This window comes from Trichosporon asahii (assembly GCF_000293215.1).
Source record: "Trichosporon asahii var. asahii CBS 2479 unplaced genomic scaffold scaffold00002, whole genome shotgun sequence".
NCBI classification, from domain to species: Eukaryota; Fungi; Basidiomycota; class Tremellomycetes; order Trichosporonales; family Trichosporonaceae; genus Trichosporon; species Trichosporon asahii.
Window position 1 is genome coordinate 811,554 of NW_014040922.1, and position 20,002 is coordinate 831,555.

General features: G+C 60.3%; 8 protein-coding genes across 8 annotated transcripts; 4 read left to right on the forward strand and 4 right to left on the reverse strand.

Moving 5' to 3' along the window:
* Positions 1-1,439: 1,439 nt before the first annotated feature.
* A1Q1_00114 (translation release factor) lies at positions 1,440-3,680 on the reverse strand (the record flags this gene model as incomplete). Its single annotated transcript, XM_014328955.1, has 1 exon — positions 1,440-3,680. One exon carries the CDS (start codon positions 3,678-3,680, stop codon positions 1,440-1,442), a length of 2,241 nt encoding a protein of 746 aa, XP_014184430.1.
* A 331-nt stretch (positions 3,681-4,011) lies between these two features.
* A1Q1_00115 (tRNA binding protein) lies at positions 4,012-5,171 on the forward strand (the record flags this gene model as incomplete). The annotated part of the gene is made up of 2 exons (XM_014328956.1): positions 4,012-4,140; positions 4,191-5,171. 2 exons carry the CDS (start codon positions 4,012-4,014, stop codon positions 5,169-5,171), a joined length of 1,110 nt encoding a protein of 369 aa, XP_014184431.1.
* A 71-nt stretch (positions 5,172-5,242) lies between these two features.
* Positions 5,243-5,764, reverse strand: A1Q1_00116 (uncharacterized protein; the record flags this gene model as incomplete). Its single annotated transcript, XM_014328957.1, has 1 exon — positions 5,243-5,764. The coding sequence occupies one exon, from the start codon at positions 5,762-5,764 to the stop codon at positions 5,243-5,245; it is 522 nt and encodes a 173-aa protein (XP_014184432.1).
* An 864-nt stretch (positions 5,765-6,628) lies between these two features.
* A1Q1_00117 (uncharacterized protein) lies at positions 6,629-7,039 on the forward strand (the record flags this gene model as incomplete). Its single annotated transcript, XM_014328958.1, has 1 exon — positions 6,629-7,039. The coding sequence occupies one exon, from the start codon at positions 6,629-6,631 to the stop codon at positions 7,037-7,039; it is 411 nt and encodes a 136-aa protein (XP_014184433.1).
* A 1,465-nt stretch (positions 7,040-8,504) lies between these two features.
* Positions 8,505-8,918, forward strand: A1Q1_00118 (uncharacterized protein; the record flags this gene model as incomplete). The annotated part of the gene is made up of 1 exon (XM_014328959.1): positions 8,505-8,918. The coding sequence occupies one exon, from the start codon at positions 8,505-8,507 to the stop codon at positions 8,916-8,918; it is 414 nt and encodes a 137-aa protein (XP_014184434.1).
* Positions 8,919-10,491: 1,573 nt separating this feature from the next.
* Positions 10,492-12,695, reverse strand: A1Q1_00119 (uncharacterized protein; the record flags this gene model as incomplete). Its single annotated transcript, XM_014328960.1, has 3 exons — positions 10,492-11,749; positions 11,804-11,945; positions 12,374-12,695. 3 exons carry the CDS (start codon positions 12,693-12,695, stop codon positions 10,492-10,494), a joined length of 1,722 nt encoding a protein of 573 aa, XP_014184435.1.
* A 3,850-nt stretch (positions 12,696-16,545) lies between these two features.
* On the reverse strand, positions 16,546-16,851 carry A1Q1_00120 (uncharacterized protein; the record flags this gene model as incomplete). Its single annotated transcript, XM_014328961.1, has 1 exon — positions 16,546-16,851. The coding sequence occupies one exon, from the start codon at positions 16,849-16,851 to the stop codon at positions 16,546-16,548; it is 306 nt and encodes a 101-aa protein (XP_014184436.1).
* A 2,145-nt stretch (positions 16,852-18,996) lies between these two features.
* Positions 18,997-19,650, forward strand: A1Q1_00121 (actin filament organization-related protein; the record flags this gene model as incomplete). The annotated part of the gene is made up of 1 exon (XM_014328962.1): positions 18,997-19,650. The coding sequence occupies one exon, from the start codon at positions 18,997-18,999 to the stop codon at positions 19,648-19,650; it is 654 nt and encodes a 217-aa protein (XP_014184437.1).
* Between the last annotated feature and the right edge of the window lie 352 nt (positions 19,651-20,002).

Here is a 20,002-nt window from a genome sequence, read left to right on the forward strand (position 1 = left end):
AGACTCGTCAATCGTAATCACGTCAGGCAGTGGACGGGCCTGCGCTTCCGGCCATGGTACCATGGCCCATGGCGATATCTGACACGTTTGCGCCTCTCTATTCCCATGCGAATGCGGCAAAGGTCATCACAGGGGTCGACATATGACTGGTTGGTGATGCTGGAACAGGGCCAAGAGGGGGGCTGGATTTCTCACGCTGGCTTAGGTGGACTTTGCACACATTCCTCGATTTGGACGCGAGAAGGCGTCAGATTCGCACTGTGGTTTCATCGGGTTGTGCGTGAGCGCGTGAGGGAGCGGACGGGCATCCGCTGCATCGCCCTTATGCTGCTCTGGGTCGTGGAGGACGAGGACTGGTGTGGGAAGATGTCGGACCGGATTCGGATCGAGCTGAAGCGAGAGATAAAGGTACCCTGCGTTTCATCATCAAGTGCCGCCGGCGCTGCCAAGCTGCTGGAGCGGCTGACTTGCAGGGCAGCCAGGCAGTCTGCGACTTGGGCTTGGGCTTGGCGGACATTGCTGTACCTCCACCTCCCATGTCCACTCTGGCTCGGTTCCGTTATCGCTTTCTTATCTCTTTCCCTACTAGCTGGCAGAGCACTGATAACGCTGCAGCGCTGCACATTGTCAGAGGCTGTCTTGGGCATGCACCGACGGCCGGCGGGCGCGGCGGGGTCATGGGCCCTATACTCTGCGCGAGCCACTGCTCGCCTTGATGTGTGGGCCGTGCTCATTCACCAGACACTCACTACACGAGGGTCAGGCTGGCCTCGTGCACTCGGTCTCTTGGGACTTGACGCCCGTGGGAAACGTTGAAACTAGCAAGACCTTCCTCCAACTTCGAGCCCAGGTCAAGTCCCGACTGTCTGCGTAATTGTGTGCACCGACACACTGCGGCCGCACAAGGGATGAGACAGTTGGACGACCGTGGGAGACGTTGAAACTAGCAAAGGCTTCCTCCGACCTCGAGCCGTGGCGATGAATCCAGACCAGTGCTGGTGTGTGAACAGACACACGCACCTGTGTTCGCACTCGTGTGGCCTGTGGGTGCGTATCTGGGCGCGAGACTGATTGCAACTGTCGGCGATGGATGGCGCTGCCTCTCATCGTGCTCATGCAACTGTGACCTTTGACGAGTGGCAGCGGACTACCCTGGGGAGAACAATCTCAGTCGTCTCGCGCTTAGAATTTGACAAGGGGAAGGGAGGGTCGGCGCACTGGGCCGTCAACCCCCCCACAAAGTTGACTCAGCACGTTCTCCTATTGTTTCGCTTTTCACTGCTGCAACTGGCATAAGCCAGTCAGTGTGGCTTCTCATACGCACCCACCCCTCTCCCGTTGTGCGATCTACATTCATGCTCGTTGCATACAGTGTTTCTTCTAGAGATGACACCATTACTATATGACACGACGTGGGACTCTAAGCTAGGCGAGTTGGCTTACGCCTTGATGCTGAGGCCGCCGACGTCGGGGAGGTCGTCCTTGGAGAGGAGCTTGGTGACCTTTCCGATGGCGACGGTGGATCCAGAGGAGCGGAGGGAGAAGCGGCCGAGCTGCTTGTAGTCGGCCCACTTCTCGAGACAGAGGGGCTGCTCGAGGACAAAGAGGGCAGAGACGAGCATGCCGGGCTTGGCGAACTGGGGCGGGCGGCGCGACTTGCGCTTCGTCTTCTTGTCGTAGTAGTGCAGGAGCTGCGAGAGCGTGACCTCCTCGGCGGCCGTGTGGACGTGGAGCACACACGTGTAGCCAGACGAGATAATGTTGGGCGTCTCAATGATCGACACGTCGGCCTTGAACGCCGTCACGGCGTGCACCGGCTTCTGCGGCGAAGTCAGGACGTAACCGGGCTGCACGTCGTCGTCCGTGACACCACGCAGACGCAGGCGGACGTTGTCACCGCAGAACGCCATCTCCATCTCCTCCGCCGTCTCCGTGTAGATGGCGGCAACCTCGACCGACATCTTGTTCGGCATGAGCAGCAGCGTGTCGCCCTTCTTGACGCGGCCAGACTCAATCTTGCCCATCGCCATCGTGCCGAGCTCGTTGTACTTCTCCGAGATCGGGAACATGAACGGAGCGTTGATGTCACGGTCCTGGATCTGCATGCTGTCGAGGTGCTGGAGCAGCGACTGGCCCTCGTACCAGGGAGCAATCTTCGAGTCGACCTTGTCCTTCATGTTCTGGCCGAGCTGCGCCGAGACGGGGATGAAGGTGACGTCGTTCTTGGGGTTGAAGCCGACAGCCTTCAGGAAGGGCGTAATCTTGGTGCACACCTCGTTGTAACGCGCCTGGTCCCACTGCACGGTGGGGTCGTCCATCTTGTTGACGACAATGATGAGCTTGTTGATACCGTTGTTCTTCAGCAGCATCGCGTGCTCACGCGTCTGACCGTCACGCTCGAAACCAGTCTCGAACTCTCCCTTACGGGCCGAAAGAACGAGGAGGGCGACATCGGCCTGGGCGGCACCCTGGATCATGTTGGGGACGAACGTCTTGTGTCCGGGGGCGTCGAGGATGGTGTAGCGACGGACGTCCGACTCAAAGTACGCACGTCCAACCTCGATCGTCTTACCCTTCGCACGCTCCTCCTTGTTCTGGTCAAGGGCCCACGACAGGTACCAGGTCTCACGGCCCGCAGCCTTGGCCTCCTGCTCGTACTTCTCCATGGTACGCTTGTCGACGGCACCACACAGGTACATGAGCTGTCCACCCATGGTCGACTTTCCAGCGTCGACGTGTCCCGTGAAGATGATGTTCAGGTGAGTCTTGAGGTTGGGGTCCTCCATCTCGGCACCACCGTAGAGGTCACGGAGGGCATCGGCACCAGCGGCCTGCTGGTCCTGGAACACAGTGTCGGCGTCGTTCTTCGCGGAGACCTTGGAGAAGTTGGTCGGGGTCGAGGTGCCGGAAGCCTTGGCGGACGAAGGCTCAGAGGCGACAGCGGCAGCAACAGCGGGAGCGGCCTTGGGAGCCTCGGCAGCCTTGGGCTCCTCCTTCTTAGCCTCAACCTTCTTCTCAGCGGGCTTGGCCTCCTCCTTCTTGGGCTCCTCCTTCTTAGCACCACCGCCGATCGAGAGCGAAGGGGCAGCCTTGGGCTTGTCACCACCGATCGAAAGCGAGGGAGCAGCCTTCGGCTTGTCGCCGCCAATGCTGAGCGAGGGGGCAGCCTTCGGCTTGTCGCCGCCGATCGAGAGCGAGGGAGCAGCCTTGGGCTTGTCGCCGCCGATGGAAAGCGAAGGAGCGGCCTTGGGCTTGCCGCCACCAATGTTGAGCGAGGGAGCGGCCTTGGGGGCACCGCCGCCAATGTTCAGAGAGGGGGCAGCCTTAGGGGCACCGCCGCCGCCGATAGAGAGCGAAACGGGCTTGCCGGGGTTGCCGAACGAGGGAGGCTGGAAGCCCTGGACGTTGCGCTGAGGAGGCTCGTAAGCGCGGGTCTGGGGCTGCTGCTGGTGCTGCTGCTGGTATCCGCCGTAACCCTGCTGGGGGTATCCGCCGTAGCCGCCCTGCTGAGGGTATCCCTGGTATCCGCCGTACTGCTGCTGTCCGTACTGGGCGTATTGGTCGTAGGGCTGCTGCTGGCCGGGCTGGCCCTGTCCCTGCTGCTGCTGGGAGCGGGGGACAAAGGTCTGTCCGGGGCGGAACTCGAAAGCTCCCGGGTTGAAGGGGGGCTGTCCAGACATGGTCGTGGGGTGTCTGGTTTTGTGGAGAGAGAGTCGAGAATGGAGTGTCTCCAGCGCACAATTGACGAGACGCGGTGAAAACGGCCTTGCCACCTGATCGCGAAAGGCTTGAGTGATAACGTGTGGGCCGTCGAATTTTAATCACACACGTCATAAGCTCCCGCCTCCGCCATGACATTTCAGGTGCTTGAAAGATCACTGACCGCGACCAGCACACGATCACACGAGACGAAAGAGTCATCAACAAAAACGGTGCATGCGCCTACTTGCTTTACGTCCTACCCTCTCGACCTTCCGACTCGCTACTCCCCGCATTCCATTCCTGCGCGCCATGTCGGACGTTGCCCAGTTTGTCGCCGCCGCCGCCAAGGCCGACCCCATCCTCTCCGGCTCTGACGGAGACCAGGCCGCTATCACCAAGGCCAACTCCGAGTTTGAGAAGATCGCCTCGGACCTGAAGGTGAGACATGAGCTGAAGCGGATCTAACCTCTCAGGCTGTCAACGAGAAGCTCACCCCCGTCACTTACCTCGTCGGCAACCTCCCGACGACCGCCGACGTCAACCTGTACGCTCGCCTCCACCCTGCCGTCTCCTCGGCCCCTGCGTCCCAGTGGCCCGAGACCCCCGCTGTTCTCCGCTACTTCCTGCACATCCAGGACCTCTCTGGTGTTAAGGCTGCCCAGAAGGAGCTTCCCAACGCCTTCCCCCCGGTCGACGTTGACGTCAACTCGCTCCCCGCCCCTCCCCGTGCCGCCCCCGCTCCCAAGCAGAAGAAGGAGAAGAAGGACAAGGCTGCCGCCGACGGAGCCGCCAAGGAGGGCAAGGAGGGTAAGAAGGACAAGAAGGAGAAGAAGGACGGAGCTGCCGCCGCCGCCGGTGCCCCCGAGGGAGCGAAGACTGAGAAGAAGCAGAAGAAGGAGAAGGCGCCGAAGCAGCCCGCTGCCCCCGCCGCTCCCTTCGTCCCCGTCCCGTCCATGATCGACCTTCGTGTCGGCAAGGTTCTCGACGTCAAGCGTCACCCCGATGCCGACTCGCTGTACGTCGAGTCGATCGACGTCGGAGAGGCTGAGCCCCGCACTGTCTGCTCCGGTCTCGTCAAGTACATGACCGAGGACGAGATCCGTGGCGCGACGATCATCACGGTGTGCAACCTCAAGCCGGTGACGATGCGCGGTGTCAAGTCGTTCGCGATGCTCCTCTGCGCCTCCTCCCCGGAGGGCAAGGACGGTGGTGTCGAGTTCGTCCTCCCTCCCGAGGGTGCCAAGGCTGGTGACCGCGTCTACTTCGAGGGCGAGGAGTTCGAGAACGCCACCCCGGAGCCCCAGCTCAACCCCAAGAAGAAGGTGTTCGAGACGATTCAGCCCGGATTCATCACCCTTGACAACCGCGACGCCGCTTGGATCAACCCCGAGACCAAGTCGGTCCACAAGATCCGCACCAAGGACGGAGTCTGCAAGGCCAAGTCTTTCGTTGGCGCCAGCCTGTCGTAAAACGTTAGAGGGTATCTTAGGGGCTCGATGCATAGACGTAATAGCTACGAGACTGAAAGGGAGAACTAATGTCATTTGGAGGAGGGCGTGTGATTGGTCTTGGGGTTCGACGCAGCGTCTTTGGCAACAGCGGAACTTGAGTCTTTATCGGCAGATGAGTTTCCGTCCTTGACGTATTTGGCGCACCCCTTGCATGTTCTCCATAGCGCCTGCATCGCATCTTGCAGCGTAGCGTCAGGCGGCAATGACTCGCGGATCTCCTTGGCGTTTTCGACCGGCTCGAAGTGGTGGTCGGCCTCAAAGTACGCTGTGTCTGCCGTACACCCCCGCGGTTCTTCATAGTCGTCACGCACGATCTTCTCACACATCACCTCGTTGTAAGGTGGAGTCGCCGCTGCATAGATGACCCACTCGTCCTCCTTCTTGCAGTCGCGGTAAATCCACTGTCCCTCCGGCGTGAATGAGCACAAGTACAGCATATCCGGGTAGTGGCTCTGGAACTCGGGTGAGAAGAACTCTTCGTTGTACGCTTTGATGTCGCGAAGATCGTGCCACGGCTTGGCATTGTATCCGAGTCGAATGCGCGGTGCCATTGTCGGTGATGATAGAAAGGGAAGAACGTTGAGAGCACCAAAGAGAACGTAGAGTGGTGCTTGCGGAGCGAATTGTTGGCGGTCGCACTCCAGCGAACCGGTACATGTGCTCCCACTTTGTTAGGCTCCGCCATGATAACCGAATGGCACACCGAACGTCGGTTGATTCTTGGTTGCCGTGCGGAGCATCCCTTGCGTCCGGTTCATCAGTCGTCATGTCGCCCCTGACCGAGGACAACCTTGTGCTTCCTTCTGCGTCAGGCTCTCGCGCGCGATCAGCTGTCTGTCATCGTATCCGCTTTCCGGGCGCCGTTGTGGACCACCGAATCCCGTGACATTTGGTCGGGTCAGAAAGTTCTATTTCTGGTCAGTGCGGCATCACATTAATGGTGACCGAGGTTTCATTCCTCAGTCGTGTGGGTTCCCAGAAATCCATTTTCGGTAATGGGATGGTTGATGTGAAAGTCGGGATGGGTTCGTGTGGCGTGCGATTGGGCATATCATCCCCACACATCGGCCTCCATCGGCAGCTGACTACTCGGAAGGAGTGGCACATCGTGGTAGATCATGCGGGCCACTTAACCGCAGTTGGTGGGTTGGCGGGCTGCCCCAGGCCCTCAGCCACTTTGATAACATCGGTCGAGTAGTGGAGCTCGACGCCTTTCGTTATGGAAGATATTGGGCGATACTACAGACCGAAGGTGTAGGTGCAAAGCTCAGCCCCATGCCTTCCAGGTGCCGGCTTGCCTGTTCAAGTCTCTCGGAAATGCCTCCTTTGGAGAGCGACATTCGTGAAGATATAAAGTCTGGAGCGAAGCGGAGGTCAGACGGGCATCTCGCCTTCGAGCTCCGTTTTATCAAGACATGTTCACTTCCGCCACGCTCTCCCTCCTCGTCGCCACAACGCTCGCAGCTCCGGCCCCCCTTCAGTTCAACAATGCCGACGAATTCAAGCAAGCGCTTCTGGCGGAACCCGGACGCCGCATGGATGTCGTCAATGGCGTGTACGTTGTTCTGAACAGCGACAATGTCACTGTAGCAGCGACCGCGACCCCCAAGTTTAGTTGGGCGTTGAACGAAACCATAGAAGCCGGAAAGTGCCTCGACTACACTACCGTGCTCATGGAGGTGTCCGACGACACTCCCAAGCCTTTCAACGATGGGGGTAACTTCAATGGTTGCATCGTCCATTGGTGCCCGACACCAGGTGACCCGAGGCCATGCCTGGGTTATGAGGGGTGCACCGTTTGCAACATGTACTCCCGTTGCTTCTAGTTCTACTTCCACACCAGAGCGAGCCGTACCGAACCATTCTGCTTGGAGACACCTCCGCTCTAAGTAGTCAACACTGTGGCGGCCGGTCCCCGCCGAGCCCTTCTCGGATTAAAGAATGCACTTCTGCGATGACGTTGCGTCGAGAACCGAGCAAGCTGTTGGAGGGCTCGCCTCGCGTTTCGGCCGCAATAAGCATGATCTTGAAAGCCACTGCGGCGAATCAACTTACACCACCCGGTTGGCGCATGTGCCTCTTGTTTCCCGGATGGCCGACAGATCAAAGGGCCAGTAGCGCACACTAATATTACTCGAGAGAAACACATTACTATTCCCGTGGACAGAGGTTGGTATCATTGGTGGATGTTTCGAGATAGCACTTTAGCTGTGGATCCGGGCTCCAGTCGATACCACCGGAGCGAGCCACAGCCAGCAGCCAGCACCGAATCGTTCCAGCCCCCACCTCTGCCCAGGGCGGCATGGATCAACCACCCATTCCCGGGATACCTTAGATGAGGACGAGCGAAAGCTACTACCCCAAAAGGCGCCCATACGCGGGACCTCTCGCGCCCAGTGTGCTCCCGGGCGTACCCTGCCCCAGTCCGTTCGGCCGTACTGGATGAAGCGCACTGCTCACCTGCAGCAAGTTGCAAGTCGGTGAGGAAGAAGTGCTCGGTATGAGGGCTCAGTCCCTACACGCCCAGTCGGATTGACACGATCCCTCGACCGCCTCATGTCCGTTATGATTGCAACGGCTCAGCGACCCAAGATACGATAACTGATACGACCTCGTCCCAGTCTCACGGTCCCAGGGAGCACGTAACAGGAAATGTATCCAGCCATCGAGGCGTTGCTGCATTTGATCGCCCGCCTTGGAGAAGCCCACCGAGACTCATGTCCGATGAAGTCTATGATGCCGCTCTCAGTGCCGGCCACCAGAGCTGTTGGCCTGTCTGTCGGCTCAGTGCCCACGATTCTTCCCCTAAGAGCTCGGCTCCACCGATCAGCTGCTGGTTCCCGTGATCCACCACATGCACATGTGGTGCACAACCACCAATGACGCCCAGGCACACCAGAGGGTGGCTATTCTTGGACGTGTTGACATCCGATCATCTACGGCCCGGTCCTGCGAGTGATGATCAGCATCATTTTGTCGTAAAGGGCGGTCTACAGCTGCCCGCAAATGTCACGCACTAGCTCGCTCCAACGAGTTGTCCGCGTCTGCGGCAGTCCGCTGCTGTCATGTTGGCCCATCTGTTCTCGTGACCGCTCCGTGCAGAGCGATGGGGTGCGCCCGAGAAGAGGACGCACGTTCCTCCTCCTGACTCCAAGACAAGCATACTCGGGGCGCGCAATTTGCTCTAGCTCTGGAGACGTGAAAGAGGGGGGATGATACTGTACAAAAGAGCGTCTAATCCTGCCGATGGCAGCCGTATCCTCCCTCCCCTCATACTATCGCGCCACGATCATGTTCACCGCCACGATCCTCTCATCACTACTCGCAGCCACGGTGCTGGCCGCTCCCGCCCCTCAGCAAGAGTTCAACAGCTACGACGAGTTCCGCCAGCTCCTCCTCGCCGAGCCCGGTCGCCACATGGAAGAGATCGACGGCATGTACGTCCTCCTCGACGGCGCCAATGCCACAATCGCGACCGCCGGGCCCAAGTACAACTGGGCGATGCACACGGCCATCGACGAGAAGCAGTGCCTGCAGTACTCCAAGGTACTCATGCTACCGAACAACACCCTCAGCAAACCCATGAACGATGGTGCTCTCTTCGCTTTTTGTAACGGGGAGGCCTGCCTCACGCCGGGCATGCCGGGGAAGTGCGCCACTATCCACGGGTGCACACTGTGCAGCTCGAGGTCGGTTTGTATCTAGTCTGTAATTGTGCGAATCGTAGTTTTCATGCAACTTGTGAAAGGGCGTGGTGGTGATGCGTGGGTGTATAGCCGTGCATGAGAAAGAAGAATCCCAGGTTGCATCTGCAGTTGAGCGCATGAGGCTGTGAGTTTCCCGCCCTCACCAAACGCAAAATCGTGACCGGGGGTCAGAACAGTGCTCGAGGGAGATTGACCGACACGCAGTCACTCGCATCTCAATGTTCGAGCCGCCCTCATACAGTGGACCGCACATCGGGCCCACAAGTTGGTTCGAAACGGGCCTGGATACCACAGCGCTGGTACCCGTCACAGACCCAGGAGTCAGCCCCGTGCCCAGGTATCGAACAGACCGACACTCTTCTCCCAGGACTATGGGTAACTCATACCAGCGGACCAAAGTCTCGTGCCGCGGGGCACATGCACACCCTCCCATGCCTCTCATGCACGCACACGTGCAGCAGGCCCAAGACCAACAGCGGGAATCACTGGGCCGAAGGGATGGTCCAGACCACTTCTGGCCCGCCTTGCGGCAACTTTGTAGTTGGGGCCGAAGCATGCCGAAGATCCGCGATCTTTGCCGCTCGTCCTCCGACGTTACGCCCTCCCGTACCCATCTTCCAGGAGGCCGCGCTGCCCGCGCTGCCCGCGCTGCTCGCTCGCTCGCTCGTGATCGTTCGGGACGAAGCTTCTCGGGCCCCTTCCTCGGAGTTTCTCAATTAGTCTGCTTATGCATCTATGGATCGACGTACGGCATGCTTCGCCCCGTAATCTTATCAATCTTGATTAGATACATAGTTGCCACATTGCCACTCTGTCCCCGTTTCTTTCCTCCTTGTACCTTGTTATATCTCCCGCACGTCCAGCTTCATCCAACTTGCATTGTACCTGCTGTGTCCCAGTGTTGAAAGTAAGGGTACGAGGAACGCATGCAGAATACCTTTTGTGGACGGAGAGCTCTGGGGTACGGCACCTCCGCGTGAGAACGACACCGAAGCCCGGCCCTGGTCTGACTCGGTCTGACGCCATCGGACCGAAAGGACACACATCTACGCGACAAGCGCCCAAATCACCGCACGCACCCGGTGCCGATACCGCAGCCGCGATCGCGATCGCGATCGCGATGTATGCTTGTTGTTTCAGGTCCGACCGCGATCATGATCGACATGGATCGACAGGGACGCCCCGAGCGCTTCCTCTGCCGACAGCGCGACTGCATTCCGCTGTCTCACACCTGCCTCACACGCTCACACCGTGCATACCTCACACAAGCCTCACACCTACGCATCTGCCTGGCACAGGTCTCCCATGCCTCACTTCTGATCCAACGCCTGCCCCGTCCACTGCGACAACTCGCCAGGCTCACCAGACACACGGCAGCGGGTTGTTTTCCTGTATGTGACGTTTGCATAGCAATAATCTATTATACAGAGTGTGGTGCGCTTGCGGACGTTCATTCTATTGGAAACAACTGACCTGAATATATGTGCGGAGGCCATTTTAGGATTAACTGGGAGAGGGAGCGAAAAAGGAAGGTAAGGTTGAAGAGAAGGCTGGGTGTATGCTCCGCACACTTAAAGGGCGGTCCTTCCCTGGGTCTCGACGGGGAGGAGGAGCATGATGAGGCCCGAGAAGAGGTAAAGGGCAGCAGAGGCGTACACGGGACCGTTAGGCGACTTGTTCGCGTCCGAGTAGATGGCGATGATGGGCGCCATGAGGCCGAAGACGCGCATGGCGGCGGCGCAGAGCGCGTCGCCGGTGCCACGGACGGGGGTGGGGAAGAGCTCGGGCGCGTACCCGAACATGACGCCGTACATGGCGTTCTGGAAGAAGGCGGCGATGGACGTGAGCGCGTCGACGGTGGGGTTGTTCTTGGCAGCGGTCAGGCCGAAGAGGAAGATGCCCGAGCAGAGCGTGAAGGCCGCCATGGCGAGCTTGCGGCCGAAGCGCGAGACAGTGACGAGGAACGCGGCAAGCATCGAGCCCGGGATACCGCACGCCGCCTGGTACGTGTATGACTTGAACGAGTCGTCGACGCTCGGCGCCGCGCCCGCAATCTCGGCCTGCTTCTGGCGCAGGAAGACGCCGAGCGACTGGTTGAAGAGCGGGTACGCGAGGCCGATGATGCCATAGATCAGCACGATGAGCGTGGTCGAGAATGCGAGGCGCTTCGTCTTGAACAGCGTCTTCATCTGCGTGCCCTGGCTGACGGACATCTTGAGGAGCTGCCAGTTGGTGTAGCCCTTGTGCAGCTCGCCCTTGGCCTTCTCCTCGGGGGTCAGGTAGGGGGCGGCGGCGCGGTCGAGGTCCTCAACGGTCAGGTGGACAACCTTGCCGTTGCGCTTCGCGACCTTGTGCACGACCTCGACAGCCTTCTCGTCCTGTCCCTTGGAGCAGAGATACTTGGGCGACTCGTAGACGGGGAGCACGAAGAAGCGCAGGCCCCACAGGAAGAGCATCATGGCACCGAGCGTGAAGTAGGCGTAGCGCCAGCCCATGTTCGACTCGCGCGAGCAGTAGCCGATAATGTTCTTGTTGGCGTCGTACGTGTAGTCCCTGCAGTCGGACGAGTAGCGCGCGATGAAGCCCCAGGAGATGAGCGAGGCAACGACCTGGCCGACGGCCCACCAGAGCGAGAGCAGTGTCAGCACCCACTGGTGCGAACCGGGCAGGAACTCGAGGTACATCGTGCCGTCGACGGGGAGGTTGCCACCGACACCAAAGCCCATGAACGCGATGAAGCAGCAGAGGGCGACAAAGTTGGGCGCCGCACCAGCGACGACTCCCCACATGCCTCCGATGAAGAGGGTGCAGTTCCAAGCGAGCTTACGTCTGTAACATTGCGTCAGCCACTGCCCGTCTACATGCCACGACTGAGGCACTCACCCGATCAGGTCACACGAGGCTCCCCAGAACGAAGCACCGACAATGAGACCGGCGTACAGCGCCAGAGTGGCGAACTTGACGTGCACGGGGTCGATCCACTCGTAGCCGATCCACGGCATCAGGATGGCAACGGCCTGGAGCCCTGCGGGGGTTGTCAGCTCATGTTCGAGACAGATGTGCGCATGCTGCGTAGATCCGCCAGTATCTGGAAGCGACGCATGCCAACACGGCAGTTGAGACTGTCCAGGTGTTCAGAGGGAAGTACCCGTGATAGCCTAGGAACCGAGGGGATAATCGAGGCGGTGGAGCGGAATGCGGATCCTAATCGCCTCATCGACGCAGAAAGCCGTCACTACCGCCCGGGGCTGCAGCAGGTGACCCACGAGCCCTCAGACCTCTGCCACCTGACATGGGCTACCTATGCAATACCCCACATACCCCACACAAGTGCTATGTGCTCTGCGAGTGGCCGGTGGCAGTCTGCAAATCGCGCACACGACGTAACGAAAACATACTCCTACACACAACTGAATGCGGTGGAGCGCAGCAGAGCGGATTCAGTTCACTCACAAATGTTGTCCGCGAACCAGCCGAAACCTCCAGAGAAGAACAGCTCCCACTGGTACCTGCCCATGCCGATTTCGGAGAGCGCCCGGTTAAGCACCTGCACCTTGGCGTAGAAGGCGGGGTCGATGCCCTCCTCCTGGGCTGCGAGCGTGATGTCGCTGTTGAGCGACTCGGTGTCGGCGTTGCCCGCCGCCTTGCCCTTGAGCGATGTCGGGGGCGAGCTCTCGCGGCGGTACGTCTCTGCCTGTCCTGCGGCAGGCTGCACCGTCGTGTCGGCCGGCAGGCCGTCGGTCTTGACGTACTCCTTCTCGCTGATGGCGGCCATGGCTGGTCGGTGTTCACACAGTCTGGCGCACGGCGGTAGATAGGGGTGTGGGGTGTGGTGGGATTAGATAGTGTAGCGCAGATGTCAGGTGATGTTTGGCGTGACTTCTGCTCTAATCGATAAGATGAAGTGAACCAGAGGGGAGAAGAAACTTCGAACAGAGAGGGGCTCGCGATATCAGTCTCGCCAGCCAGTGCTTATGAACTGCCCGCATGGCCGCATACTTTGATGCCCGGCAGGCTCGGCGGGTCGCGGCGGGGCGCACATTGCACGCATCGCGATGCGATGCTCTGGGCGAGAAAAGGCCCAAAGTGCTTGGCCCATCTTGGGTTGCACCTGAACTTGCGCTCCAGGAGCATGGAGCAGGGCCCGGGGCCTGGGAGGAGGGAGGAAGGAAAGGCAGGCGACCTCCAGGAGCCATGACAGGGCTCGAGACGAAACAGTGGACACGGCAGAAACGCTCGACGGCCTCGAAAGGGAAAGGGGCAGAGGCTGGGTGCATCAGAAGGAAGGAAGGAAGGAAGGCAGCTTGAGAGCAGAGCGGTAACGGCGGAGGGCCGGCGGCACGGGGGAAGAGGGCCGGGGGGCAACGGGGCAGACGGGGTGGGACGGAGGCGCAGGAGCAGAGGGGGGCGGTGGACGGAGCGGGGTGGACGCGGCAGCGGACGGTCGGTCGCTTTGAGCTTTGGCTATACGGGGTCAGCGAGTCGAATGATAGTGAATAGCCTGCTTTGTGCTTGCTCGGGTGTTGCGCCTTGATAGTGGGGAGAACGCTAGGGCAGGGTCAGACGGGGTCAGATGAGGGGGCACGGGGTATGAGGGTGAGTCGAGGGTCGGATAATCAGACAGGACAAGGATCCAGCAACGCTTACGCCTGAGACGGACCCAACACAGAGCATGGCCCCTGGCGAGTCTGATCAAGCGCATCCCCTTTCCCTGGCCTGCTCCTGAACCATCCACCTGGATAAAGTTCCATTTTCTGATATGTCGTCAGTGGCGCGCACACCGATTGCCCCCTTCAGAGGCAGAACTCCAGAGAGCACCCGCCGCATAGATAATTGCTCACCGCCCCTGAACTGATAACTCCCATCCTGCCGCACGTGACCCCATCCTCACTCCTGGTCTACCGCGATATACCTGCCCCCTAGTCCCTCATGCGCCCCTCACCTCATCGTCCCCACCCTCACTCCTGATCTCCTTGAACCCCGCAACGAGGCGCAAAAGATAGCAGCGCAGGGCTTCCTCACTCTTCACATTGACCTGCGCACTAGCTGCGAGATGCAAATCTGGCGGTCCGCGCATTGTCTATTCGAGCATTCGTGAAGCACAGAAGCATTCTCAAACGGCACACTGGGCACACTGACACAGCGAAGCAGGCACTGTTCCGCTACACCCGCCGCGACGCAGCGATGCGCGCTGCGCAGAAACAGCAGTGCACCTATGCGCACCTAACAGCGCTCAGGTCGTCGTCCCCGCTTTTGGGTAGTGTCACCCTCATGACCACCCCGTTTTTCATTCTCCTGCAGCGTTCATGCCTGTGCGCAAATTGCGCTTGTCGACTGGTCAGCTCACGCGCTCAAGCCATGTCCAGCGAGTTGAATACCGCTATACGCTAGCGGGCGCCGCGGCTGGTATGCCCTGCGACACCTGCCCATCGAGCAGTAAGATGGACCCATTCATGCATCATTGTGGCGTAAATGCGACGTAAAGATCAACACGACATGTGTTTTGCTAGTGTGGTTGCTCGCGCGCTCTGGCGCCCCGCCTGCACTGCACAGCTTCTCTGGCAGCCTTGCAGCCTTCCCACGCCAGACAGCGTTCGCTTGCATCTTAGTGGCACTCACTGCGAGGCTACATCTGCACGATCTGCACATCAACAGCCGCTGCTGATAGCTGCGGAGGCCCTTCTGCTGTCCTAGTCAACGACGGCCGCAAAGGCATCGCGGGCAGAAGACATGCCCGCCGTGCGTCAGCCTCTGCTAGCTCTGCTAGCGTCTTGGCACATGCCAATAACACTCAGGAGCAAGCTCAGGCATCCTGATATCCTTACCCTCACCCACGCCTCATGCCCCCCCTCACGTTCAGGAGCAAGGTGTCCGGAAAAATCACGCATCGGCGCACAAGCAAAGAAGCGGACACCCTCGGAAGGATCCGAAGACAGCAGACGGGCACGGCGCTCGGAACTGCCGGGTACAGATGCACAGGTGAGCACAGCTGACAGTCCGTCGGACGGTCGTACAGCAGGGCGGCGGCGGGTGCTGCGTATGCACCGGGCGACGGGATAGACGGTGCCGACGCCCTGAGTCTGCTGCATACTCAACATGACATGCTATTCCTGATTCCCGCGAGTACGCGAGTGCCGCGCCGTCGCCGCTCAGCATCACGTCTGGCCTACCTCGGCACCCGCCGCACGCTGCGACGCTGAAGACGACGTAGGACGCCTGCCGCGCAGTGCGCAAGGGGGCATACGCTGTCGCGGCTATCGCAACCGTCGCAGCCAGCGCTGTCGCGTGCCGGCGCCCGGTCTGGCCGGTCTCGACAGGCTCACGATCACGAACGAGATCGACAAGCATTAGCGCGGGCTCTTACTGCGGCCTCCTTGCGGAGCCTGCGGAGAAGGCAGGCGGCGCACGGCGCACAGCGCTGCTCCAGCTGCACGGCAGCACGGCGGCAAGCGAGAGCGGAACCAAACACTGAGTCTAACACGCCCGGCGTGCCCAGCGTGCCCGGCGTTGAGTCAGGGTTGTTCTACCCTGCGCGTTTTGCGTCCATTTCGACGCGCCGTGATTCGCCACTCATCTTCTACCAAAGCTACCACGGCCCACGGCGCACGGCGCACGGCGACGGGGGAACGGGGGGGACGACGGCGACGCCACCCTCCCTCCCTCCCTGCGGGCTACCTGCGGGCAGCAAAGGTCCGCCACCGGGCCACGCCGGGCTCCGCACCCTTCTTTCTCTTGCCTAGCCCAGACGTACTAGGCGATCAGCTGGAACGATTGGAACAGCCCAAGACATGGCCGGTATGAAGGGTTGGAATCCGTCCCACTGCACGCGCTGCACGGGACCCGAGCAAGGACCCTGGGTCCTGGCCGAGGCACGGAGTCTCGGGTCTCCGGCCCTCCGGCCGGCCGGCGGTGCTGACGAAAGCGAAGAGCCAGAAGTTGGAATACTCCGACTCACCTTGTGCACCGCAAGTTCCGGTTGCAGCGGCGCTGTGCGGCGGCACGCTGAACCCGGATTCCACACTGCCCTCTTTGTCTGCATTGTCTGCATGCCTGTGGGCCAGCGGCGTGCACCATGCATTCGGTAGTGCGCCACCGCGCCAAGCTCCCTCGCTTCGACCCTCCGAGGCATCCGAAGCACGGTACCGAGCGCCGATGTCCGCAGTACCCCAGATCTGCATCTGCCCGCAAGCGCTGATCGCCGCTGGTAGAGCTCGTGTGCCAACAGACAGAATTAACCGAAACGCACTGGTGGGTACATCGTGCACAGCTTGAACTCGCTTGCCCACTGGCCACTGGTGGGGTCGCGCGCCAAGAGCTCGCTCATCGCAGAAGCTTAAGCCGGCACCGCCGCTTGTGCCGGAGTTATTCCGCTGCCCGCTCACGCACCTGTGTACTCGCGCACCGTGACTGCCCCCTTTCGGCCTGTCTCCTCGAGTCCTTCCCTGTGCCAGATTGACTCTGCCCCCGTCCTGCCAAACGCGCAAGCTTGAAAAGCCTGCCCGCTGCAGACTGCAAGGTTTTCGCAAGGCTGGGCAAGGTTTTGGCAAGGTTTGCAGCAACCTTTCGTAAGCGCAGCGTACGTCATGTGCCTTGCTGTGCCTGGGTGTGGCCGTTGTACCTCGCCCCTATGTTTGTCGGATATCGATCAAGTGACTGGCATCGAGTGTCGACTGCATTGGAGGCGCTCCCATTCGTCCAGCTCGCCCCTGCGTCTCCTTCCAGTCTCTTGGCCAGACCTGCGCTACAGACCTGCGCGACAGGACCTGCGCTGGGCTTGGCAAGCGGCGAGCAGACATGTCAGGCGACACAGACACCCATTCGCCGGACCTGATCTCCAGACCGAGGTCTGGATCGGGATCTGCTTGTGATGCCGAGCGTAGCGCCGGCGGGCCGCTGTTGGCTGACCAAGATCCAATGACAGTGACTGGCATAGCTAAGGTTTATCCAGGTGACCTTGGGGCTGGGTGGGGTGATCGGAGGCACACAGCATCACAAGGAGCGGGCGTATCTGGGTCCACCGCTTGCTAAATCGCGCATTCTCATTTCTGCATCACGCGCGCGTCCCTCAGGCGCGCAGAGGCACCGCACCGCACGGCACAAATGACAGAGTAAGGGTACGAGAGACACGGAAGTTACGGCGTCAGTCAGCCACAATACAATGTTGGTGGAGCCGTCGATTACATAACGACCTTGGAGCGCCAGGAACCTGCACCCATTCCAGCGGCTGTTCTGGCCTGGCCCGCGCCGCTGTCGTCACCTTCCGCATCCTTGTTCCCAGCGTCGATCCCGCAGTTGGGATAATCGCCCTCATGCACGTGCAATTGTTACGCTGCTAAAGGCCTTTCGCTTTGCTAACAACTGATCGACTTGAGTTGAGGTAGGAGCTGCGCTGGACCTGTCGTGTGCAGGCACAGCAATGTAACGCCTTTGTTTCGTCGTCAACCTCCGGGTGCTGTTTTGTGTTTTGGAAACTCTGATACGCACACTGAGCACGCTGGGCGTACTGGGCACAGGCAGCACAGCCGTACGCTGCGCACGCTGCGCTAGCGCGCAAGTCTAGCGGGCAGGTCCAGGGCACCGCTCACAGCAACAACCTTATCGAGGTACGCGAGGTACAGGACGAGGTACAAATTGCGCCCAGCCTGCTATATCCTGGCGACCTTGGACGCACGCGTCAGACAAGAACGCTTGGAGTGCTTGGAAGAAGAATGCAGGAGTGGGGGCTGGAGCTATCGCGCCGTGTGTACAGGAGAGTGGGAGGGGGAGCCACTGACGCAATGCCGCGGACATGAGTCGATGTCCTGACCCAGCACCTGAAGTCTCGAGCCTAGCCGGTCATTTCGAGGGACGCTCCAAGGCTCTGGCTCCTGTAATCCTCAGCACTACTGCACCGACACGCTCCGTATGCTGGACAGAGCCTGACTTGCCTAGTGATGATCGCAGGGCCGGAGGCAGGTGGTGTTATTCTGCAGTTCTATAGCACATCCCGCACTTCCCATCTCGCACCAGTGCTCCCCTGACCGATCGAATGCCGCGCATATCTAATCATAGTCTCGGAGCAGTCTCGGAGGGCCAATCTTGGTGCAGAGAGACTGACGCTTGACAGTGTTCCAGTGGAGACAGACGGCCTGGAACGACGGTCTGTCTGACGTGTGGCTGGCGTTGTTGTCTGCAGGGATGGAGATATGAGTGGAGCGGTGATTGCGTCGGGCTGCGGACCACGGCCCTCGCCCTCGGAGTAGGGATTGTCGACTCCACCAGCGCTGTAGGTCCGGACTGTGGGCGCGCGGAGCAGGAGCACCACTGGCCACGCATGCTCGGAGTTCCAAGTTGCATTGGGCTGAAGCTCCGAGGGGCGTGGCCCCACTTGCGCTTTGGACCATCAACGCAAGTACCTGCCACTATCGCAGCTTGAACTACGTGACCAGCAGTTTACAATGCAGGTCCGCGAGCGTTTCGGACTCTAACATGCATAACTTTCAGAGCGACAGACCGAGGAAAATGCCAGCTCGCCGCCTGGAGCCACCGTCACTTGATAGGTAACCCAGCCCAATGCGTCATTCGTCTCAGCATGAAACGTGAGATCTGCAGAGCATCACCGTGCTCTCGGTGCATGGGGTTCGTTATCATATCGTTGAGATCGGTCTCCACGATCGATTGGGCGGTGCAAAGTTATGCGATGGAGGCTGTGTTACTTGCTCGACAACTACGGCCCGCCTCATTGATACCCACGTGGGGCCGCCAAGCGCAGCACCGCTCGCCGTTGCGCGCGGTTCAGTCAAGTTCTGAATGTCCTCTTCGGGTCACTTGATCACGCAGGCACTGAACGTACAATGTGCGGAAACAGGTCACATGCACCCAATGCATGTATGCATGCCGACCCCGCTGCCGGTATAGGAACCGGGGCGCGCACAGCCCTAGTCGCGGCGTGTTGACTCAGGTCGGTGTCGCCGGTCCGCAAGACGCCGGGCCGCCGGAGCCAACGAAAGACCAATATAACATCCGCTGTCCGATGCGCAGCTCCACTGTCCCCCGCCTCCGCCCTCCGCCCCCTCTCAATTGCCTACTCTACACCAATGGTCGGTTTCATCATTCCCATCCCCGGCAAAGTTATCGACGGCGTGTACGACAAGGGGTCGCAGTTCGTCAACTCGTACAAGAAGCAGCCAGTTGCGACGGACCTGAGTGCGCGGCAAGGATCGATGGACGAGAAGACACCCGTCCCCGCACCCCCGACAAGGAAGGGCAGCACCTCCCAGCCGCCGGCGTACACGCCCTCCTCGAGACAGCCAGCACAGCAACCGCGAGGCAGGTCAGAGGACTTCGGTCCTCAGCTGCTGGACCACGTTCTGAGCTCGCTCGCTCTGCTCCAGTCACTGGGCCAGATTACGCCCGAAGCGGCAAAGAGAGCCGCCGCAGCCCTCGGGTCAGACTACGACCCACACTCCGTCACGCTGCGCGAGACCCCGCGCGCACCCGCCGCGAGTGCCGTCGCCCCGCCACCAGCTCGGAGACAGAACAGCGCCTCCGCAGAGAAGAGAGCGACCGCGCTCTGGGACTATGGCCAGAACGGGGACGAGGACGACCTCGTGTTCTCGGCCGGCGATACGATCATCATCGACGAGGAGGAGAACGAGAACTGGTGCCGTGGGCGTACAATCCCCAAGGGCCGCACCGTGCCGTTACCGAAGAAAGGGCTATTCCCCGCAAACTACGTCCAGAGGCATTAGACGATGGAAGATCGAACGCGAAGAGGAGAAGGACCATTGTATCGACCTGAGCATAATATTGTATGTCCGTAACTGGCAATGTTAGGAACACTTGTTGTCTGCCGTATGCCCAGTGCGCGCAGTCGTGTCACAGCTCTGTGGAGGGGCAGAGATACGCTGGCTCGCTGAAAGGGTGAAAGGGCGGTTCTTCCGACTGTGGCCGGCGAAGTTCGGCATCCTTCGGCCCGGCGTCCCTTCACCTCTGCCTCTCCTCTTTCGGCCCTCCTCACGACAGCCCCAAGTGGCCCCACAAGGATAACAGGTTGCACACGACTTCCGGCCGGCCCGAACGGGAGTAGGGACAGTTCCGAGG